The sequence below is a fragment of the Accipiter gentilis genome, chromosome 5 (assembly GCF_929443795.1).
Source record: "Accipiter gentilis chromosome 5, bAccGen1.1, whole genome shotgun sequence".
NCBI classification, from domain to species: domain Eukaryota; kingdom Metazoa; phylum Chordata; class Aves; order Accipitriformes; family Accipitridae; genus Astur; species Astur gentilis.
In genome coordinates, this window is record NC_064884.1 from 24,554,318 (window position 1) to 24,579,577 (window position 25,260).

The 25,260-nt window shown below is 37.8% G+C and overlaps 1 protein-coding gene across 15 annotated transcripts in view; it reads left to right on the forward strand.

The window, feature by feature from the left end:
- Positions 1–25,260, forward strand: part of EYA4 (EYA transcriptional coactivator and phosphatase 4) — a 157,614-nt gene that overhangs the window by 101,250 nt on the left and 31,104 nt on the right. For 5 of the 15 annotated variants that reach the window (XM_049800753.1, XM_049800751.1, XM_049800754.1 and 2 more), the window contains 8 exons: positions 3,878–4,002; positions 5,179–5,247; positions 10,562–10,654; positions 16,566–16,632; positions 18,564–18,706; positions 18,850–18,993; positions 19,994–20,073; positions 20,453–20,636. In XM_049800753.1, coding sequence (XP_049656710.1) covers positions 3,878–4,002; positions 5,179–5,247; positions 10,562–10,654; positions 16,566–16,632; positions 18,564–18,706; positions 18,850–18,993; positions 19,994–20,073; positions 20,453–20,636 — 905 coding nt within the window. The remainder of the gene's footprint in view (positions 1–3,877; positions 4,003–5,178; positions 5,248–10,561; positions 10,655–16,565; positions 16,633–18,563; positions 18,707–18,849; positions 18,994–19,993; positions 20,074–20,452; positions 20,637–25,260) is intronic. The other 10 variants (XM_049800755.1, XM_049800756.1, XM_049800760.1 and 7 more) reach the window with 8 other exon arrangements.

Genomic DNA, 25,260 nt, shown 5'->3' on the forward strand with positions numbered 1-25,260 from the left:
ATACAAGCAAAAGCTATACAGAAATACAGTGATGCAGTTGTCAGATTGGGCAGTCGTAATTAGCCATACTTAAACCTGCCTACGCAAGGCTGGGTTATGGTGCTGGGCTGTGCGCTTCGGTGGTCTGGGGCGCATCACAAGTTCTGTTCGGCTGCTTTTGTAAAGATGGGGGGGGGGGGGGACGGACGGACGGACAGCAAATTTCTCTCTTTGGATGCTGTTCCTTAACCCGCTTCTGAACATAGGTTAACCTTTGAAAAGATGTCACTTCAAGACAGGGAACAAAATGTGCTCTAATGTGGAACACCCAGGAATGAGGCACAGCCATCCTACTGCTGCAGCTTGGTAGGATTGTCCACGTGCAGGTTGGAGTTAAAGCCCACCTGGATCCGGGAGACTGTGCCGTGAAATGAGATGTTTTAGAGACTTTTCCAGTAAGCCTCTAAAATGATCCACTAAGCATGTGCAAATACCAATTTTCAAAGACTTAAAGCATAGCCAAAGCAGAATAAAAGACAAATCCGTCTTGCCAGGTTTCAGGTTTTCGCTCAGGAGCTTGGAATCACACTAACGTTCTTCAAACAAACAGTCAAGAGAAAATTAAAACATCTTCTTACCAAGTAATCTGTTTCCTCTCAAAATTCATCTTTTGATCAATTTAGCATTTTACTTAATTACCCTAAAAAGTAGTCTGAGACAATGCAAGCGGGGGAAGACTAAAGCTCAAGCAGTTACTTGCCTGGCAGAGAAACAAAAAATGGAAAATAAAGTTGTACGATGTAGTTTTTAAGCAGGTCTAACAATAGGCTTTATTCTGTCTAAATTGAAACACCGCATTTACTAGAAAACAGTCTTTAATAAATAACTGCATAAACTTAGAAGTATTAATTGGTCCTTTGGAGATCACTCTTTTTTACTTTCTTTAGTGCAGGAAAACACATACTGAACCCAAACCTGCTTCTGATTAAGTCAGTGAAAGCAGGACTCTGATAAACATTTAGTTTGACAAAATGAATTCAAGATGTTGGAATTATTTCATCCATTTTATTAAGCTTTTTTCCTGAATCTTCCATTGACTGAAACTGTAAGATTTTAGTAGGTTTGTTACATCTTTCTGAGAATTTTTTAGGCTAAAGGTATACTAAACGCATCCAGAAAGGTGAATTGAATGACATCTGTTACACAGAGGGTAACGTACACTTCAATAAAAAAATCACATAGAGATATATTAAAATAATCCCCTTACTTGTTAACACAGGAAAGAGCACCCAGGATAAGTATAATGTATACACATGGTTTTGTGAAACTTTTTATTGGTTTGAATATCCTTTTTATCCTTAATAGACTACCAATAAATGCAAGATGTCTTTTACTCATGCAGAGAAAATGTCTATTTGTAAATGCACTACTTTTAAAATAGTATTAGTCAATTAACTTGCCATGTCTGTGGACTGGGGATGCCATTTACCATGGAAAACAAATATAAGCTGAATAAAATACTTTTCTGCACAAAAGGTTTCATACCTTTGGTATGAAGGTATGGAACAAAAACTATTCCTTTTACAAAGTTTGATTGTTTACGTTCTTTGCCAAGCAAATGAAAATCAGTGGACTTAGTTGCCTGTTTAAGAAAATCTGATTCGATTAAGAAAATCTGATTTCATATGAGTATGAAAAGTGCTTAAGATGGATACTTCTTAAACACACTAGCTATGTAAATCAATGACTTTTCTTATGAAATATTGCTGAAGCATTTGCATCTGTGGCCATGATATGTGCCTGTCTGAAAAGAAATTATTGTAATTTTCATGCTAAACAAGAAAAAAAGCACATGTGAACTTTCTAAGTTAGAACTGCCCATTAGGTATCTGTGGGCTGATCGTACTTGAACAGGAAATCGTGACACTTGAACTGCTAAGTGAACACGTGGGGAGTATTACACTGTATACGCAATGAAACACACATTGTTTATTTTGTGTGGCATTCTCCTGCTCCCTTAAATACATACAAGATGGAAACTCACAGACTTTTTTTAACCTTTAGCAGCTATCCTTGTACAAAAACTACTAAACAAAAACTGACTGACTAGTAAACCACTTGCATTCATTTTATTTCATCTAACACTGATCACATTTCCAGTAGACAATAAATATAATGCACTGCTGACAGATGTGTAGAAATGCATATACAATTAGATGAAGAAATTGGGGTCAAGGCAGTTCAAATCTCAGTTTATGCCTTTGCATTTCCTTGAATATGGCTATAAAATTCTTACCTGCTGATGCATGGCCTCCTGCAATATCAGTTTTCCTCTGCTCATCCAGACTGCTGCTGGGGAGGCTGCCCTGTCAGTGGAGTATCAGTGCATCTCAGGTTTGATTTGAGCGTTCACTGGAATACATGAGATTCTTTGCTTTGTGTGCCTTTGGGTAAGGCCTTGGTGCATTTTCCCAGTTGAGATATAGTATTTCCTACATTTCCTGGAACATATTCAAGACATGAAAGCTCTGAATCTGTGTCTTGGGTTAAATGAATGCAATGAGAGGCAAGCTAAAGCATCCAGATCAATGGAACTAGGAGCTCAAAATGGGAGACATTTTAATTCTGTGGGGTTCTTTTCTTTTCCTTATCTTGGAGTAAAAAAACAGATTCAGACAGCAGACCCATATTTGATGGAAAGATGGTGGGATTTTGTTTGGGTTTTTTTCCCTGAGAGGAGGATATGTGGCGAACAGAAGATAGGCAATTTCAAAGCGAAATTTGCAATAAATACTTAAGATGCTGGGTGTTAACTTAATGATTTGCCACTGATTTTCCTGGTCAGAATATGAATATACAGCAGCAGTTATTCTTACTGAACTATCCCAACTGTTCATCTCTTTCCTAGCCTTTTCAGTCTTCTGCAATGTAATTGAGCTTTTACAGCTTTGTAAGACAATCATTCTGTTGGCCTTTGTAGTATGCATATGGTAAATGGTTCTCCTGTTGCAGATGAGCTGGCAACTTTGCTTATATATAGCAAAAATGTTTCTTTGGGGAAAAAATCTGTGTAATTAATTTATAAATGAAGCAAGGAATAGGTGAGCACACACTGCAAATTGGATTGCAATTACCGGTCTAACAAGAAATGCTCCTTGTCCGCTTTGTCTGCTTTGTCTGAGAAAGGCAGATCTGTTGTCACCGGATGAAAGCTGTCCACAGGCCCCCAGTATAACTGTGATGCTGAAATCCATTGCAGTCTAAATCCACTTGAAATTTTGCAAGTTTCCTAGAAATTACCTAGAAGAAAAAAAAATAAAAATCAAGTGAGCTAGTAAGAATATATGCATTTGTAAGAGTGAAGAATATTGCAGATGTACCTGAAAGTTCTGTTCATTCACCTGTATGGTCTGTTGCTATGATTTAGTGTGGATGCAGTGACTGCTGGTGGTTGGAATACAGATAATGGGAGGCAGAAGTTCCTATTCTGGCTTTTTGTGTAATAACTAACATTTCACTTAATTTCTGTTTTCTTCTGAGAAATACCTATATATGTGCATTTATCCATTTATCCCTCCATCTGTCCATCCATATATATGCACTCCCTCATGCACATCTTTTACAAGCTCTTTGAGCAGTTTCGTAAGCCTGTGTCATTTACTCCATAATACCTAAAGGAAAAGTGAAAAATACTGGCATCGTTGCTCTTCACATCAAATTATTAGCTACTTTCCTAGGTTTCGTAAAAAGCAAAGACGGCCTTAAAGGAACCTGTGTTGATTTGTTCATCTGGCTGCATTATAAACTCTCCTTGTAAAAAAAAGTTGTTTTAGAAAAAGCAGATTATTATAGATAGTATCACAATGCATTTAAATACTGTCACCTTCTTCTTTAACAGGTCTATGGAAATGCAAGATCTAGCCAGTCCTCATAATCTTGTTGGAAGTAGTGATGCGCCGGGTAGTTCCAAACTGGATAAACCTAATCTCAGTAGCACATCAGTTACAACAAATGGAACAGGAGGTAGGTATAAGTCACTGCTGGCACATAGAAAGTTTTGTCTAGTTTTTAGTCATATGCATTTTTTAACATAATTTCAAGGATGAGCATAAACCCATTTATAAACCCAGCAAGAATTATGAAAAAATGCCAGTCATACCAGTGTAAATCTACTAATTCCAACAGCATTTCTTCGATTTGCACCAACCGAAGTAAGAGGCAGAACTGTGCAAAGGTGAAACAAGGAAAATCTTGGAATGGTTGATTTGAACAAAGTGTTAAAGATTTGGCTATACCTGTTGGTAACTTGAAATAGATTGCATTTTCTGTGTCGCACTTCATTGCTGAGTAATAATTTACTTTTATACCATGAGCCACACCCATTTAGGTTCATTTAAAAGCTTTATCAAAAGAAATGCATCAAAATTAGGCTTATGTAATTTTTTTACTTGATGAATATGCTAATTCCACTTCTTGGCAGGTAGTGAAAGTTTGTCATAAAGAGAGTTTTAGATTTTCCTCAAAAGTAACTGTTTATTACTGCTCTGTCCGTATTACTGTAGGGACAGCACTACCATGCAGCTACAACACAGACGTTCCAATGCTTTCAGATAATAGATTCTGCCATAGCTGAATTAGAGCAGTGGGAGGCAGGGTACCACATTCTGAGATGGAGTCTTGTTCCCATTAGAGTCCATGAGACTGACACCGTGGATACGAGTCAAGCTAGAGTTTCAGCCCTCTTTTTTGGAGTTTATACATTGCTGTCTTTTTTAACAGTTGGCACCAAGAAAAAAAAATGTAGTTTGTTCTTTCTGGCCACAATGTGAAGCATTTTAGTCACTTATCCCTATTTTAAAAAAAATAAATCTCTCAATGTCAATAAAAAGTGTATGTGCCTGTGAGGGTAACAGAGCTCTGCAGAGAAGGGCTGAACCGTTAAGGTTCAATCTGTTTATATTTTTACATAGAATACTTATTCCAGTGAAAAGAGAAGGGAAAACTTCACGCATATCATTAAAGAACACTAATAACTAGATGCCTCTGTATTATACTTGCATAAACGAATGAGTTAAAGTAATACTTATAAAAACAATACAATGCCGGTAAAAGACTTGGCTCAGATACTTGCCTTGAAGACTATTATGTACACTGAACAGGCATTGGGAGAATGAACCATTATACCATTCCTGTTCTCAGGAGACAACATGACTGTGTTAAACACTGCAGACTGGTTGCTGAGTTGCAGTACTCCCTCTTCTGCAACAAGTATGAGAGACCTTGGTACAGTGCATGTGTGTGGTGGTATGCCTCCGTGACTGCTGTGTAACATCTCTCTTGGTTTGCTCTGTTCTTTTGTTATGCTGTTTGAACATTTTCTGGGTTTTTTTCCCCCACCCCTTTTTTTCCACCCCTTCTCAGATGCCTTTCCCACAGCCAGAAAACTGGTAGGAAATTGCAATAAATAGTTATCTTACCACACTTTGCAAGTCATTTGATAAGCAAGGAGAATTTAACCCACTTAAAATTAGCTTAACTGTCTACATGCTCTGAGAGACTGGGATTGCCCAGTGGTGGTCAACACTGCTGGGAACTGCCAGTAGTCAGCATTGCTGGAAGTCACAGCAATGGATTTTCCACAGAGTGCCCATTTCTGTTTCTTTTATTCTTAGGTACAACTTTGCATGATTACCTGAGCACAAATCAAGGTTGACATTATTGTTAATACTCCTACTACTGCTTTCCTACTACTGCTTTTGTTGTTAATTAAAGCTTATGTCTAGCGTGCTACTGCATGTAACTTGCCACCTTACAAACATTTGGCCAAATTTTCCAAGCTGTTGTTTTCATTTATGAGTTTTCTCTCATGTATTATTAATTGTTATAATAATTATATATGTGACACTTGCATTACATATGGGATTAATCGTAGGTGTAAACCTGTGTCACCATGACTCTCTACAAGCCATTACACAGGTGCTTAAGCTGTACAGGTTTGGACTAAAGTTAGGAAGATCTCAAAAACTTTCATTTTAAAAAAACCCTCAGAATTAGCTTGCCATTTGTAAGCCACATATCCAGAGAGTATTTACCAAAAAAAAAGTTCAGACTTGAGCACAAAAGATCATTTGCTCTAGAATAACTGATTCCATGGGAATGCTTCTGCTCAATTACAAGAATTTAAGTTTAAAGGAAGGACTGAGCTAACTTAGTCTGTCACCTCAGTTAACTGTTCAGCATGTTAAGATAAATGTGGAAAGTAATAATTTCAGTAGTAATTATCAGTAGCGAGGAAACGTAATGTGAAAGACCTTGCATTACTTGCATTGAATCTGATTTTCCATAGGCAGTAGAACGTTTATATCTGTGCTTCTAGTTGAGTATATTCCTTGGAAAACCCTTAAGGCTTGCTAAAAGAAAGAGGAAAATCATTCCTATGAGAAGTCATTGTTTTACATGAGCTTTTAGTCAGACTTGTTTGCTCTAATAGTTATTGCACTTGCTTGTCCTGCTTCATGCATAGTAGTAGCATATCTTGCCCCTAAAACTCCGTGTTCATTTTCAGACCTTAACATAGAGAGGTTATTTAGGAAAAAAAAAGAGGTTGGCAGAGTAGTAGTCATGTTGCTCTGCTAAGTCCTTTCATCAAATAAAGAACTTATATTATAGAAGCTGTGGCCTGCTGGGAGCTGTATTCTGAGTTCGTCTTAGAATGATTCAGTTTGGAAGGGATCCCTGGAGGTCAGCTGGGCCAACCCCTGCTCAGAGCAGGGCCAACTTTGCTGTTAGATCATGTTGCTCAAAGCAGTGTCTAGTTGAGTGTTGAGTATCTCTGAGCTGGAGGTGCCACAGCCTCTCTGGGCACCTGTCCCAGGGCCTGACTATTCTCACGGTGAAGAATTTTCCTCTTACATCTAATTGGATTTTTCCCTTGCTGCAGCTTGTGTCTGTTGCCTCCTGTCATTTCACAGGGTGGCTTTTGAGAAGAGTCTGCCGTTGTTCTTTGTCATCTTTGCACCTTCCCATTAGATAGCTGCAGGCAGCAATTAGCTCTTCCCTCAGCCTTGTGTTCCTAGGACAGAACAAGCCCAGCTTCTTCTGTCTGTCCTTGGACATCATACACCCCAGCCCGTGACAATTGTGGTAGGTCTAGTCTGTGAGCATGTGCAGCCTTCACTGTTAGCCACGCTCAGATGTATTTCCAGCTTGAGATTGCTTTTCATATTGTTTTTACTCCTTCAATATGTGAAAAAAAATTAAAACTAATCCACAGTTTATAAAACAGAATATTAACTATATAGTCTTTAAAGTATTTATCCAAAATGCTGGTTCAAACCCCTAAGTCTTTGCATTATGTCTAGAGCAGTTGCCATAGTAGTATCAGAACCACACTTTATCTTGCATGTGGGAAAAATAGGGATGATTCTGTGCTTTTATTTTCATTTCAGCTTTAAATGTTCCTGGGTTTTTGATCTGTTCTTAGAATTCTTTTTCTTTCTTTTTTTTTTTTTTTTTTCAGTTAGCTTTGTGCTTTTTCCGCTCTTGGTTTAATGACATGCAACAGAAAGAAAGAAAGATAATAGTCCAACTCTCTAGCTACACTGAGGAAAGACCTTGATGAATTCCTTACTGTGATAACATCTGAATGTAAAAAAGTAGAACTGTTTAAAATCAAGCACATATAAAAATACTTTCTACATATATTTTTCAACAAAACACAGTGCCAATATGGTGTTTTTCCTCAAGTTAAGTACATGAGAGAGTTTCTTTTGGTTTAGATCCTTTTCTGCTTGACAGGGAGAGAGAAAGATGGTGACTGTTGGTGGTGATGGAAGTCCACTGCAGCTGGCATTAGCCAGAACTAGACATGACTCTAAAGTAAACATTTCAAATCATTACTGAAGTTTGTGTTAAATAAACCAGTTAGGCACATACTGGAGTGTCTGTCTGGATGCAATACTGAACACAGTTTTGTAGCTCGGTATGGGCAATAGTTAAATACCTTCTTGAACAGAAAGAGATAAAGGTACTAAAAAGTAGTTTTTTTCATGTAGATAAATGTCCACACTCTGCAGAGACGAGCTATGCATCTTATAAAGTAAAATATGACCAAAGGAAGATCTGCAGAGGGGGAAATACAGATCTTTCCAACTTAGTATGATTTTTCATTCTCCTACTGAAATAAATGCAAGCATCTCTATATTGTAATCAGAAAACAAATTGATTTAGTTACTTTTCACGCTTCAGGGAACAATAAATGTTCCACATGACTGAGAGGCCTGAGGTTCAGTGGAGGCAATCATTTTGTGACAAACGACCCTTAAGCTTTTTCTTGATGTATATTTTATTGATCTGATGAGAATAAGATCACATCTTTCTTATCTAAATAGAGAAGTGGGAATGATTGATTACTCTTCTGAATGACTTTGTTCATTTTGTGTAGTTTTTGTCACACCTTTTTTTTTTTAAATGAGAAGGTAATAGCCAACAAAATGACAAGGAGTGCACAGCAGCTTGAAAAAATGTGGCTAAAATTCTTCCCTGATGATTTCATATTGAATTATTATCCTGCTGCTTGCAGGGAGAATATATGGGTGTGGCAGTTTTACTAAAGAGAAATGATAATGAAAAGAAGTTTACGTTTAAAAGATGCTCATTCAAATACTTTTTAATCTCGCACAGTAAATGGAGAGATACAACTGTATAACTTGTGTAAGAAGGTGCTGCTTGGTTTGATTAGCACTGGGGCACTGACGACACTGCAGGGCACTCTCCCTGGCACAGAGACAAATACATCCCCATTTCTCAAATGCTCCCTACTTGATCTAAACAGACATCCCTTTGAATTCAGTGTAGGCCACCTGTGCAATTGTACACATTTGCAGCATCCCATCTGACTGACTGAAGTCAGACCCATTAAGCAGTGTGTCTGGAATTCGGGCGTGCTGCTGTAGGAGAGGTAACTCACGCAGGGCCGTCCCAGGCGGCCGTATTGGTAGCTGTGAAATTCCCGGTGAGCTCCTGGTGGTGCTCACAGACACAGGGAGGAATAGCAGAGTGGTTCTGTAGGTGTTGTTTGGGCCATTTTTCCCATGAAAAAACCAAATCCTTTATTTAGCTCATCCACCACCTTTTCCCCTACAGACTGTAAGAGGGATGGTGAACTCGAGGGCAGCTCATGCTGTACTCGGACTGAATCGCCCTCTGAAGTACCTCTCTTTCTCGACTGAACATAAACGGAGATTACTATGCACCTTTTTTATGCCTAAGTTAGGCGACTTGAATCCGGGCCATAGTTTGTAAATACATTGCCAGCTCAGAACATGAAATTCCCTCCTCCCCTTACTATTGCCAGTGAAATCAAACGTGGATGCAGTGATGTTGACAGACGAGAGCTTTGGTCAGCTTAGCTGATGTCCCTCAGAGGAGTCAGGTAACTAGCTGGCAGAGACTGCGTTTGCTTGACATATGTTAGACCTGCTGGGGGGGACCCTGCCAGCCTGGCTGTCACAGCAAAGGTTTCTCCACAAGTCCCAGCTGTGTCCTTGGAACTTAAATACCTGCCGTACGACTGCAGTAGTGGCCCGTGCAGGTCCTCTTTGCCACTGCGTTTCGCGCCCCCGGGCAGCGACCAGTCCTGTGGTATCTATAAGCAAATTGCTGATATATATGTGATAAACGCTCACTCACACCGCTAACTGACCTTCACGAAGCAATTATGATAACATGTTGAGGGTTTCCACGTTTGCCAGTCAGACAGCTCATAAAAGCTGCAGGGTATTCTGCACCGCTGTTTCTTACCACATCAATTAGAAGGGTAATTCCCAAACTCCATTACAAAAGTCCATGCCAGGTGGTCTGTTCAGGTAACACATGAAATTATAAAATCCAGATTACCTCTGTGGTGCTTTCAGTTATAGCTTGGATGGTAAGAGCACATGATGATCCCTAAGAAATAATTTGAGTTCAGAGTGGACCCAAATGTTTGGTAATCTCTGAGTTAGAAGCTGACTTGTTGTGGCTGTCATTTGTGTCCTACTCTAGTTCTTTTGCTATTTTTTCTTTTAAACTTCTCTCTTCATGTATGGAAAATTGCTTGCTGGTGACCTAGATCAAAAAGCCCCCCCCCAGACTTTTACAAAAGGGGAAGGGGGAAGGCAGAATGCTGGCGCTGTGAAAGTAATTTGCTTCTATATGAGCATGAAACCATATTATTATTGTTTCACTTGTCAGGCAAAACTATTTTTGTTATGTGCTACATCCCTTGACAGCTAATGTTTCCTTCCTCTCTGCTTCTCTTAGGGAATTGTTAGAATCAATTAGATTTAGGTTGAAGTCTCCCCAGAAGATATCCCAGTTGCTAAAACCAATAGATAGACAAATGCACAGATAAAAAGCTGTGTAGATACATGACCATTCCAGACAGAGCAAGTATAGATTGTCTCAACACAGTGGTAGAGTGAAGGTTGAAGCTGTTGCATCGCATGCTTGTTCTAGCTGGACTACCAGTAGCAAGACTGGCATGAGGACTCCAATATAAATTTAGAAGTAAAATCTCATGTCTACTTATTCTTCTATGTAGTGTCTCTTCTTGCAGTCAAAACAGAACCCATGAACAGCAGTGAAACAACAACTACAACGGGAGATGGATCGCTTGACACTTTTACTGGGTCAGGTAAAGCCATAATAAGATCACGTATTGTTAGATGCACATTAATATAGCATTTAATAACCTTGACTAATAAACATTTCACTGCATGGAAGCAATCTTTAAAAAACTACAATAAAGTAACATTTTAATACCTAATAATAATAATAATAATAATAATAATAAGCTTTTTCATTTTTGTAAATGAAAATTCACAGTTTTCGTGAGCTGCGATCTTAAAGAAGCTTTAATGATGCCTAAGACGATTACTGTATGCAAAAATCTTATAGTAATAATGTTGCTACTGTACTGTAGATTTTTTCAGTGTTAGTCTTGTACTATCTTAGGCAGAAAAAAGTGGATTGTATTTGTAACAGCCATTCTAATTTGTGAAATTTAAAATCTTAAGGGTTATATTTCAGTGCTAATCTTTTTATTCCTATGAGCAGTGTGTTAGTTTAAACACTGACCAAATTGCCATAAGCTACTGTCTTTCCATGAAAATAAAGTCTATATTTTACTTTAAATAATCATAAGTTTCAGTTACTTCTTCTTAAAAAATTCAAACAAACAGCAATTTTTAAGCAGATTCCTATAAATTAGTAAAAGGTAAACTGTGGAAAAGTACAGATAATCTGCCTTGTAATCATTAAACTGAATCCCGCTAATAATAATGTTAACAAGGAGAGCGGGAAGAATAAATTTTGCATCTGAAAATACCAGTTCAGTGATGGCCTGACTGAAATGTCACTGAAGCCTGGAATTGCCAATCCACACTGATACTACTATTACTTTAGTAGACTTAGGTCGTCAAGCCCTATTTAAAATATTTTGGAAATCACAATGTTTCTGTGTAATTAAAATGTTTTAAAAATTGAGCATATGTTTCTGGAATTGTTTTTTTAGGCATCAGTAAATGCAGATATACTCTAAAGTTGGTTATTCAGAAGAGTATTTATAACATTTGGTGTCTGAAGAAAAGGTCTTTTGTGAGATGTAAAGCAAGCGTATACTATTTCTGATTAGAAAAAAATGGAAACATCCTCATTATGATTATACTGAAAGGAACCCCATCAACTTAAAGTCTAACAGTTCCATAAAAAACTTAATAGTCTTGGCTAAAAATTAGCTTTTCTTTTTCACTCTGTTGTTACTCTATCCTAAAATTTTATAGTAATAATTACAGATTATAAAATGCTCAACTATATTTGTCATTGTTTCTTGTCATTGTTGGTGAAATTTTATCAGCTTCTGCCATGTATTTAAGACATCTGAGTTGGATGCCTTGTGTAAAACATGGCTAAGGTGACTTTTTCATGAAGGGTTCCCAAAAATTGCAGCCTCCGATTCAGGTTTAGATATCTAAGTAACAGCTTGATTTCCCCAGGCGCCACTCACCCATTAGCCTCCACTAATTTCAAAAGAAGTGTTGAGATCTCTACACTTAGGAGATTTGGAAACAATTGGTGCCTCCAAAAAAGGCAGGAATTTGAGCCTTACACAATCATTTTTGTCTGTAACCTGCATACTCAAAAGAAATATGAACCTGATTGTCAGTTTAGGCCAGAAACTCAAGTATTAAATGAGTATAGTCATTCACAATGGGAAATCAATAACCTGCCTGTCGGGGTGATGTGCAGTCTTCGTCATCAGAGTGAGACGCAGAGCTGCCTTGATAATGCCCTGAGCCTTTCATAAAGAGTAAATCCATTACTTTCACGCTCGCCTTTTACTGGTACTTGCCAATTGGACCATTTGGTTGTGGAAGAGCAACAAAAACTGAACAAAAAAGTATTTCTCTGACTTTTAACCTAACTGGTTATTTGGGAAGTTTAATGGGTTGCCAAAGACAATAAATATTGACTAGTAGAAAGACATAATTTCAGACAAACCAGCTGCAATTGAAAACAATGCCTAGCAAAGCCCAACACGGAACAGTTTGTTTTTTCCTAATAATCAGTTACACACGTGTGTTACTCCCAACTATGACAAAGTGATAATGCTAGTAGTTTCCTGTGGCTTTCAGAGCACCTGTGAGCTCATTTCGTGAGGATGCCTGGACATATAGGCCACTAGCAGGAATGTTACCTGCTCTGTCTTAACACGAGCATGGGTCAGAAGGACTCAAGCATACTTTGTTGAGTAGGGAAGGATTTAGGCATGTTATTAAATATTTTATGAAATAAGACATGCGTGAAAAGAGAACTCCTGGTGCTGAGACCCCTTTGAGAATCTGCCACGCAGAAGTCCTCTCTTTCAAATATTCTACCCATTAAAATTGATTTCCATGCTTCAAGGGCAGTCAAAGCCCCTGACATGTCCTGGAGCTGAGCAGAAGGCTGAACAAGCCCTGTGGGGTGTGAAGTAGGTCGCTCTGTCCCTAATGGCCAGCTGTGACACACAAAGCGATGGTGAAACAGACTGCGCAAAGTGTAGGGCAGGAGGCACGGATTAGGCTTCACAGGTAACTGTGATGAACCCCGATTTTTGTTTGATGAGTTGAAAACTAAAGCACGTAGATCTCTGGAAGTTAGAGTGACAGGTGCCACAGTGGTCTTGCCCAGGCCATTGGGCAAGGTCCAGCTCTGGGCTGCAGCTCACCCTCAGGGCCCCGGTTCCGCTGTCCTGCAGAGCTGCCCCTGGGAGAAACCGTGCCTCTTAGCAAGGGCTAGCCAGGAGGAGAGTCACCTCGTGCACCCCTCTTCCTCCTCCTCTTTCTTCCAAGAACGACAGTTGGCAATCAATACTGGTGTACTTGATGTGAAGCTCTGTGGTCCTGCAGCAGGCTCCCATTGGGGTGGGTATTCACAGGACGTGGGGAGCTGAACAGCCTTGAACGGAGCGTTTTCATACGCTGTGAATTTTGCTGCAGCTGCTGTACTGTGAGCGCGTGCCTTCTGCTGTTTATATTGCTTACGAAACTGGATTAATCTGAGAACTGTTTTTCATTCTAATGGAGTGGGGAGAGAGACACTTGAAGCTCTCATCCTTTTTACTTAGTCTTTATCACACACAAAAAGGATAGAGAAAACAATTTCTGAAGAATATAAAGGTCAAGTTAGGAAACACCACTGCTGTATAACCTACGTGGTCCCCTTGTGTGTAAACATTGTGATTTGTTATTTAAATGAGATCCTTTTAACCTAGCCTCTTCGCAGAGGATTTTCCAGATGTGTAATGAAAAAATTCAAAATTCCAGCCTCTGTTAAGATACTGAATGCAACACATGCGATCAGAACATTTCATGGTCATTTAAATTCTCCACAGCCACATTGGCCAGTAGAGCTAACAGGGTAACTGGTAAAGACCTGGCTGTCAGCTGCTTGTCCTTTCTGTGAATCAACATTAGAGGGGACTGGAATATGCCCTCAGCGCTGTAGTGAGACTTGAGAAATCAAGGGCCTTATACCTGCCCTCAAGTGTATTCCTCTGGCAAATTCAAGTAGTGAAGTCTTAGAAATATCTGAGTTTTTCCGAGAAGAAACAGTTTTGATTTTGTTTTTAATACGAGCAACATAAACCAGTGTTTAGCCCCATTCATATAAATAGCTATACAAAGTGGCACAGTTACAAAAAATGTAGCAACCTACCTCCACCATCTCCTCCATTACCAACAGTCCTCAGAAGTAAGGTTAGGAGGCTATCCAGCAGTGAAAGTTAAGTTTGATAACCCTTAGAATTACCAATCTGATCTCTGAGATGCAGGCGTAGTCCACAGGCTCTACTCAGTCATAATGTTCTCTTATGGTAGGTCTTACACCCTGTGTTTCTCAAACATTTCACAGTCTAAAATGTAGTGCACAAATTGATGGGACAAGGTACCAGGGAAGGAATGAAAGGAACAGACTTTCTCGTTTGAAAGGCATACAATTTACTTTGGGGGCACTTGCCTCTTTTTCTCCCTCTTCACTACAACTAGCAGTATCATCAGGGAAATTAAAAAAAAAAAAAAAAAAAAAAAAAAGGAAATGTAAACCCAGACACCTTCCAAAAGTATTTTATTTCCTTCCTGAGTATATAAAATAAGGTATATGCAAACAGAATAAAAAAGCAGGCAGGACATTTTTTTTCTGAAAAACATTAGGTTTTTATAGCTCAAGTGATTTAAATGAACAGTAATTAGTTTTTTGTAGTTTGCATCAGGTGTGGTGGAATGGTAAATGTGCTTCAACCAAACTGATTAATCAAGTGAGCTGTCATCCAGCAAATGATCAGAACAAAAAAAGTGGAGCAGTATGGGCAAAAACGTCCGATAAACTGATAATGGATCATGGACATTCCTTGCCCTGAGAATCACCAAGGTCACTCTGTTAGGTATTGCTTGTCTTTAGAAAGGTCATAGGGATACAACAGGGAAGACTAGTTATTCTTCGAACCTTAAATAACAAAGAGCATCCTTTAGAGTCTTGTGGACTGATCATGTTGATACATACAGCTATAGGTTCATCTGACTCTGAGAATAGCTGTATGCACACCTAGTGGATCACTCTGTGGTTTGAGCTTAAACCACAGAAAGGCATCTCAAAAAAAAAGAATAGCCACACAAAATTAAATTTAGCAGATTTCCATCACAGGCAAACCCTCAATATCTTTTCAATCAGCAACTCTTTTATGAAATCTGGTGGCACATGTTCCAAAAATTATTATCCAATTCTTCTTTGTTTTCAAGCCATACTCAACTGCACATTTAAAAAATAAGCTAATTGTTTTTCTTCTACTGTATTTTCCTTTTAAGTCCTTCATGTTCTAAATGCATTTAAACTAGCTTTAAAAATATCAAGTTCTGCATATGTTCAAAGCAATAGGTCTCAAAGACGTTAATTAGGCCTGAATGTAGAAATATATCAAGTTTCATAAAATAGTTAGGAACCTAAACTTATTTGTCACTTATATAATTCTGAAAGTTCATTTCTACTACCATTACGAACAACTCAGGAAGAGGGTACACTTTGAAGTACAACTATGATTGATTAGACTAAAGAAATTCCAGTGCTTCGTTGTGTACTACTTTAATCTTTTGAAAAGTGAATGAACAGCAGATGGCCTAATAAAGACACTCTGTATGTTTGCCCAGTATGGATTTGCTCTGAAGAGATTGGTTCAACACTTTAGAGTACATATATTTGGAATACATCTGTCTTAGTCAAGACAGATGGCTAAAGGAAAGAGAAACTTCCAAACACTTGGAATTAATCCAGCTTGAGCACTGCTTCTGAATGAAATTTTAATGGGATATGACTATTGTTCTGTTAACTTTTGTGGAAGAATACAGCTGTGAATATTATAGACATATACAATTTTGATGGCTACTGGACAGGATTGTTCATGCTTGCTTTTGAAATAAAAATATTGTTGTTAGTGGATATGTTCTAATCAGTCTGTTGATAAGGAATCGTATTTATTTTCTAGTAGTCAATCCTGTATCTTCCACATCACCTAAGCTGACTGAAATTAACCACACCCATATAAAACATGGTTTTCCTGTCCAGGATTAAAATTAAACTTGTTAATGCAAGACTTTAAAAGTATGTGTATGTGTATGTTATTTCAATCCCATGCAATACCATATGTTAAATCATAAGATTCTTTTTAACTACCAATTTTAATACAACTTGCAAATTTGAAAGATCTATGGTGTGTGGATCACAGATGATGTATGAAATATATGCCTCTGCAATTTACTCAGAAAGATGTCAGTCAAGCTGAAAAAACACAACACACCCTTACCAGCTAAAGAGTTCTGTACAACAATGAATGATTTGGGAGTTTTTAAATTTTTGTATTAAGATGTTGCAGTTCAGATGACATCTACTTTGTTGAAAAGCTGTCCATTTCAATAAGCTTCTCTGCTAATGTTGCTGTGTTAGTATTCAGACTGTTTAGCTGTATTGGTCTCAGGATGTTTCTAACTGCTGTACTTTTATTTTCTGTTTTGCAGTAATAACAAGTAGTGGCTACAGCCCAAGATCAGCGCACCAGTACTCTCCACAGATATATCCCTCCAAGTTAGTGTCTGCGCCTCTTCTAGTCTTTTATAGGGAATTGACCTTGGCTATAGGCAGTTCTGTGGTTTGTTGCAAACAAGTGCTAATCAGCAGAAGAAACAGAGAAATGAAAATACTTAAGCCTCCGTACTGACTCCATTATAGCTCTCTCTCCAACTCTTTTTTTCCTCATGTGGTTGCAGAATAAGATCCTGCTCTGTGCAGTATTGCTGCACAAGAAACACCCTTGAATATCTGCACACACCAGAAGGGAAAAATTGGACTATTATATTCTCAGACATCAGCATCTTAACAGTGCTGGCAATTTATACAGGCATATTTTGAAGAACACAGTTTATATTTAGAAATCACAATTGCATGTGCAGGATGCGTACTCAGGGGTAACCTTGTCACAGACCCTCCCAGTGCCAACATTGCCAAACACTTCCAAACATTCCACAGTCATGAACCACCCTTTCCTCCTCCTTCTCCGCTATGATAAGATTTAAAAATCAAATAAATTGGATTAGCTTTTAATCTCTTTTTTATTATCATTATTTTTAAGCCAATGGGTGTTATTAGGAATAGAAAATTTCTTTCACTTTTTTTTGAGGAAAACAGACTCTTGGGTGATCACATTAATCCAGGAGTGGAAACTTTAGGAAAAAGCACTGAAGATGTTACATGAAACCGCTGCAGTTGGCAGTCTATTAGTTTGCTTGTCCTACAATCAGTGTTGTACACAAGGGTGCTTGATACCAGTATGCCATCTATTTGTTTCTCTGTATTTGATACAGCTACCTGTGTGACTGATGCAGAGAAAACATTGAAACTATAGTTGATGAGGCTTTTTCAAGTTTCTTTATCAAATTTGCATTCATATCATGGTAGCCAGTATTTATTGATACAGAAAGTAGGTTTCCAAACTAAGAACAGCCCTCATTCCACTTAAAACAGGTTTTGGCAAACTATATCAGATACTTTTGGCCAAATACATTACAAGGTTTAATAGAATTTTTAATCTACTGTTGTATATTTATTGGCATCTAAATTAACGAGTAATCCTTTTCTGATAGTAACTGCTGCCAACTGTACTGAACTAATTAGAAAGAAAAAAAATTAAAAAAAATTAGAATCTGAAATTTAGTCATGGCTTTTAATGGCCAGGTTTCAGTTAGCGTAATTCTACAGAGTATGTTTATTCAACTCTTGGTCTATAAAGTCTTACTTGACTTACAAAACAATCCAAGACAAATGTTTCACTGTATGTTTTTGCAATTCTGGAGGGCAAAAATTTTAAACTTGATTTTATTCAATCTCTCTATAAAACCCCAGTATTCATAAATAAAAGACTATTTTAATTTCCATTCTAGTTCCCTAGCCCATATTTTCCAAACATTTAAAGCCCATCTGGTTACCAAAGTATTGCCGTCAGTATTTTTCATGCTGCTCTCAATGGGCACGATCCATCTCCCATTGAAGCCAGAGGCTGGATGTCTGTTGAAGCAGAACTGTACACAGAGGACATAATATAGTAGCTTTAATGTTTACCTCTTTATTTTCTTTATTCTTCTAGTCCAAGTTTCCCTCCACTGGGTTAAAACAGCATGGGCGGCTTTTCTGATTTAAGCGTACCGATCTCGGCTGAAAGGGGTCAAATTCGTATAAAGCCATATAGCAGTGGCACAGTCCACCTAGAGCTGGACACAATAGCTTGAGAATTAAATTGTGGCGATGGGACAGCACAAAATATTCACCGTGCCCTGGGGAATGTGAACCAGAGTGGTTTTCAGCTTATTTCAGTGGGGGATGGAATAAATCCCAGAAGAGGAACAGTTGGCAGAATAATGAACTGCCTTTGGACATCTTTAAACCTTTTTCTTTACTTTATTGCTTGAATCAACATACAAAGTATTTGTTGCCACAGTAATGCTATTTTTCCTAATATTTAGGCCCTATCCACACATTCTTTCTACACCAGCAGCTCAAACAATGTCTGCCTATGCCGGACAAACCCAGTATTCAGGAATGCAGCAACCAGCGGTCTATACAGCCTACTCACAGACAGGACAGCCGTACAGCTTACCCACTTACGGTATTTGACCTCTTATTACTTTCACCTTGCATAGAAGTAAAAGCAATGGTGACGTGAATGTTTTTTGCTTCTTTTTTTATTTTATTTTCCCAACTGTAAGAAAATATTTTAAAGAATCAGTTGAAAATTAATTTCTTATACAGATTTGGGTGTAATGTTGCCAGGCATCAAGACGGAAAGTGGGCTCTCGCAGACCCAATCACCAATGCAGAGTGGGTGCCTCAGTTACAGCCCAGGGTTTTCCACCCCACAGCCCGGCCAAACACCCTACTCTTATCAGATGCCAGGTGAGTAGCCACCACCGTCAGGGCTCATCCCATCCCGCTGCTGCCGATGGCCCCCTCTTCCCTCATATTTATGATGTATTTTTCCGCTCATTTTTGTGAACTGCAGCAAGTGTGCTTATCATTGGCAGCTGCTTTTACCTCTAAAATTTAAAGCTATGTATTATCTTCCAGTACTGATATGCATATATGTATTCATTTTGGTCATCTGTTAATTTAGATCTGGCCATGAAATGCAGTCCCTATTTGCACCTTCATTTTTTAATGGGGTGAAATCACTTGGCAGGACTGTAAGAATTTTTTTTATTTATTAGGGTACACAAATCACTTTTCCTTGTTTCCATGTTTCTGAGCATGACATCATTTGATACGTGTTTCTCTTTGGATTAACAGAATTTGTTAAAATTTCTCCTTAATTCATATTTATTCTTTCATTTATTATTCAGTTATTAATTCACTTATTACCCTTTGGTCATTGATAACCTGTTTTATTTGGATAATTTTTAAGCTTCTTATACAAGGGTTAATCTTTTAAATATTACAAATTACAATATGAATCATCTGACTTATGTTGAAAACAAGGACGTTCCTCATTACAGATCGATTAAAAACACCTGGATCATTAAAATAGTCTTTGAAAAGTTTTTTGTTTCGTAAGTGAACATACGCTAAAGTGTTAGAAAATAGAAATGAAGGCAAAAGGGAAAAACAATATTTGAGGACAGGTGAGACACTGCAATAAATTGAAAAATGCTTTCTTGATCAGTGTAATGACTTGCTGCCAGTGCCTTCCTGGCAAAGTGTGAAAAAGAATGTATGCCTGTATGCATGGAAGTAGCATTTAATTTCTTTTAAAGTTTCATTACGATATTTTATTGTTTAAACAAAATAAAAGTTGTTTGTTCTTCAGATTCATCTATATCTTAACATGGACTGTTGTATTCAGAATTGTATTTTGATTCACAAGCAAGTTCTCACAGTTAATTGTATTTTTTAATTTTAGGTTCTAGTTTTACACCATCATCCACTATTTATGCAAACAATTCTGTTTCAAACTCTACAAACTTCAGTAGTTCACAACAGGTATGAATATTAACATTTTTGTTTGTCAGTTGCAGAAGGATTTATATAACTCCAATGACAGCATGTTATTTTAATTTGGATCTGTTATATTGAATTAGACTCACTGTGGTTCAATGCTATTTTCTGTGGAAAGTGAGTAAAATCCCAGTGGAAGCCTAGGTGCATCTTGTGGCACTTAAATACTTCAGCAACCTCCCTGTAGTCTTTTCGTAAATATCCTTGAATTAACTAATGTTAAATATCCTTAAATTAAAAAAAAAATAATCTAAACTAAACCCCCAAAACTCTTGCAAAAACCATATGATTGCACATTTAGAATACTTGATGGTAAAATCACTTGTAACTCTACTTAAGTACTCTGCTGCATTTGGTCTTTTAGGATTATCCATCATACACAGCTTTTGGCCAAAATCAATATGCACAGTATTACTCAGCATCAACATATGGTGCATATATGACCTCAAACAACACGGCTGATGGCACTTCTTCATCATCATCAACCTACCAGTTACAGGACTCTCTCCCTGGCCTGACTAGTCAACCAGGTACAGATCTACATTCAGGTGAAAACAATTTTTATATTTTCTTTTGTACTTGTATAAAGACAAGATTTCATATGAACCTTGTTTGAATATTGACATTTTAAGCTTATCCCTTTCAGAAAACTTTATCATGCAAAGCAGCCAAAATAAGCTTTTTTTTGGTTTAGTTAGGAAACCTGTCTAGTTTGTTTGTTAGTTAAAGAAAGCTCTTTGCAGACTGAGATGGTTGTCTGTGTAAGGAGAAGGCCTGAAAAAGTTACAACAGCCTGGTAGAGATCTGTTAGTACCAAAAACAACCATACAGTAACAAACCTGTAGTAAATTTTGAAATAAAAATTCAGTGAACTCTCCTGTTACTGAGAGTGGAACATTCCTGTATCCACCTACATGTTCTGAAGTATTGCTGTGAAGAATTTAAAACAAGATGCTGTTGTTCTTTTAATTATGCCCCAATCATGCTAGCAAGAGTACATGGGCTTTATGTATGTATACAAGCCATGGTTGCCAATTCACAAATTTAGGTGACTAAGAATAGAGCCATTGGTTATTAGCACAAGTCTCTTTAAAAAAAATATCATTGAAGTAGTTGATGTTGCAAAAAGAACGTTCTCGGGAGACCTCAGGAGACTCAATTTGCCTGCCCAACTCTGCCCTCTTGTGCACATCCACTACAACACAGTATTTTGTTGCACAGTTCTATTCTTAAGAGTCCCGCTGCTAGATAATGGCAGCTCTTCATTTGCTCATTATCGTTATAACCCAGTTCACTGTCATTTGTCTGCTCCATTCTGTGTGTTCTGCAAACACAAATGTTAATATGGATTTCTTTCTTTTTTTTTAATGCTAGATTTCTAAGTTCCTGAACGTCTCACCAATTTATTTTCCCCCACTTAATATAAATGGGACTAAAGTAAAGGAAAGTTAGAACTATGTAGTTGAAATTATGCATAGTATAGTGCAGAGCTATGAAGATCTTGATGGGATAGTTTAGGAATTCACAGCCACTGTCAGGCGAGGGTGGGATCCTTACTGGGTGAACAGAGCCTGCTTTTTCATGCTCACTTGCCTGTACTGTTTCTATTATATAGGACATTCTTAAAGATTTAGTTCAGTATTATGTCATATATTAATAAAGTTAGTAGCTTACGAAGGCTGTGTGTAGCATCTATGGGAGAGGTTTTCAATTGCCAGCTGCCTGGCTCAGCGTTGTTAGACCAATCTCTTTCAGGGACACTGGCTTCCCTTATGCAGTGTGGGTAGTGTCTGCCTTACCCACACACCGTGAGCATTTATAAAAAGACTAGCAAACTGGGGTTTGGATTAGGCTCTGAATAGGGGGGAAATGGGCTTTAATCACAAAATAAACTCATTGCACAAATTTTCTGGATTCTCATCCTAACTGCAACATCTCACTGAGAAGTACAGTAGAAAAACTAATGTATTATAATAAAGAATTTGTACAAAGGAGGGGTAATACTGTGTAGAAAAGTATAAGCGAGGCCTCTTACTTCATATGACCTGCTTAAATTTACTAAAAACATTGGAATTTTAATTGCATGAATTGAAATTTTTCCTTGCCAGCTGTTTTCTTCAGGCTGATTTTTAAAGTTTGTGTGTGTGCACACACACATGTGCACATGCATGTTTGTGGTATGTTATGGTATGGTATGGAATGGATTATGGGATTCCCTTGGGTTTTGATAAAAGCGTAAAATGTTACTCATTAGTCTCAGAATGCAAATTTAGGAAGAAAAAGCTAAGAGGTAACTTGAAATCAAGTGACATTTCAACAGCTGCAGGACATCCATAACAGACACAAATCACATGTAAAGTATTTTTAAAAGAGCTGAGTACTCACAGCTGATGTTTTGATAATTGTGCATGCTCTGTGTATTTATCTTTGTTCATTTGTTATTCCCCCATATTTTTATTTGAGAAAATCAGATGGTGTTTCCCATACTGTCTGTCCCTTGTGTATCTGTTTCCTAGAAAAGCTGTATAGGTTTATCATGTATTACAAACTCCCTTAATATTGAATAGCATTGACAGAAGAAAGGAATCTTACATAGCTTGAACAGGTTGAAAAAATATTGAAGGCTTCACATCTATGAAACAGTAAGAATTTTTCTTGCTTGTGGATTGTTTAAGCATATGAACTTGTTTTCCTGTTAAGTAGGTTGTGCATCTGAACTTACAAATCTGCCCACACACTCCTTACTTCTGTGAAGTGTTGCACCGATCATGCGACTCTCTGCTGAGAGTGCAACACCCACTGTGCGAATACATGACATGCCTGTGTCCTTCTGTGTCACTGTAAAAATAAATGTCCATCAGTGAGGTGCAGTGTCTTGGAGATCACTTCAGATACAGTAGATCATACTGCAGAGCTTCAGCACTCACCATATTCACCTGCTGTCTAACAGGCCTTTATTGCTCTGTCCGTAAGACTTACTCCAACTAAAACCTAAGATTGAAAACAGCAGGGCACTTCACTCTTCTGCCATCTCTGCTAGCTATTAATTCAAGTAACGAATCAAAGCCTCTAGTGCTCTCCCCATGTACAGGATTTCATGTTTTCATAATAAAGCCCCATCAGATCAAGAGTTAATATCAGTTATATTTATTGACCGCGTAAAGAAAATGGGATGAAAATTGAAACAGACTTTACTCTTTCTGCTACTCATAATAAGCGATAACACATTACAAGCCAGGAAAAAAGAGGTTTGTAATGTTGAAGCCATCTTTTGATGGCTCCTTCTGCTAAGAATATGTAACAAAAGTCAATCCGTAAGGAGAGTATGAAGGGGCTTAGAAGTTCATCCATCCCACATCTGTGTAAGGCTCAGCTCCTTACACTTCCCATGGACTTCTCTTTGGTGTTTGTATTGTGCCTACCCTACATTAAGATTTTTCAAAATGCACTCATTACCACAGAGTATCTGTGAGACAAATAGGTATCTCCAGGGGCACTCCATCTCATATTGGGATAAGTCAGGAGAATCCATAAGGGATTCTGCCTCAGGAGATGAGTACATTTGAGTATATTCGATGAGTACATTAGTACATTTAATCTAGGGTGGATAAAATTCTAGCAGAGCTAATAGGTCTGTAGGGAGCCTGGGTAAAAGCTTCATGTTTAGGCACCTCGCTTTCATATGTCCAGATTTAGGTGAGGTGATATCATAGGATATTAGCTCCAAATCAGTTTCTGGGATGCAGCAGAGCTTGGTCTCCCTTAATTTGGTACCCACAGTGAAATCACCCTTTGCAGCTTCTCCAGGAGATGGCATTATGAAAAACCACACAAAGGTCTATATGCAGACTGTGCCCGTAACTCTTTTCTCCTGGTTAAGTGGCACAACTGTGTTTTAACAGGGAGGAGAGGATGTTCACATCAAACTACTGGTGGGAAACAATGTTTTGGGTATGAAAGACTACCTCCTTTTGTAATGGTGGTGCTGTAGCTCCTTGTCCTTTAACTGGAGCTACTGCAAGGTCTCCACAGCATGGAAGGCGTCATGCTGGACATGAACCAGTGTATAAGTATGTGTATGAACATCTGTGATAAAGTGGTCATTCCATGTACTGGTTTTAACATTTTCCTCTTGCTTTATTGAATCTCTGATGCTGCTCATAGTTCCAGTGGGAGAAGGCTATGAAGTATATCTATTAGGCATGTGTTGAATATTGGAAAAGCTAAAAAATTTCAAACGTGCAATAAAAATTACTATATAATATGAGCTGCGGTAGGAACTTTTCATGAGGGTAAGGTTTTCAGAACTCTGGTGCTAGAATTTCTCACATTCTTTTATGTTACGTGGCTGAATTTTTAGTAAGTTTTCCTTTTATCAGCATTGACCTCATTTCTAAAGCAAAGGGAGGATAAGAAAATGCAGTTGCTCCTTTAGCCTGCTGCTGGTAAAAAGCAAATCAAGCAATTAAGCCTACAGTTGTTCCAAAAAACATGCACTACTGACTTCTGCAGTTCTAAAATAGATGCATACCTTGCATTCAAGTAAGAGACAGCTGCTCATTCTGATTTAGAGATTAGTGTAATGAAATAAAGTTGGCTTTAAATATCTAGAATTTACAAGGTACAGTGATTAGTTACAGTACTGATTAATGGATAATTATGCAATCATGTACAGCATTGACCCAAGCAGAAGCCTGGGGCAACTGGTAATGGCTAATGCTAAATGAAAATTGAAGTTATTTACTTCAGTTGTTAGATACTTTCAGAGAAGATTTTGAACAAGGTTTTTTTTATATTTTATTTTTGGTAGATGAGAGTAAACACAGTCATTGAGAACAGATGTTTTAATACATTACTGTAGAAATGAGTCTTGATTTTGTTGTAAAATGTTGAAATGTTATAAATATGAAGAATTTTGTGGTAAGAATGTAAACATTCATTTTCACTTATTTAATTTTTGCCTTTTCATTTCTGGGGTTTTGTTTGGGGATATTTTTTCCACTCTGTCAGAAAAATCTAGGAAATTATATTTTCATACAGAACTCTTGCATACTCAGAACTTCTTTTGAAGTCAGTATAGGTTTTCGCTACATGAGGATTCTGTTTATGAAGCATCTTTTTGTACGTTTGTACATTTACCCAAGTATATTTTACTGTTCTTCTTATGGAGAA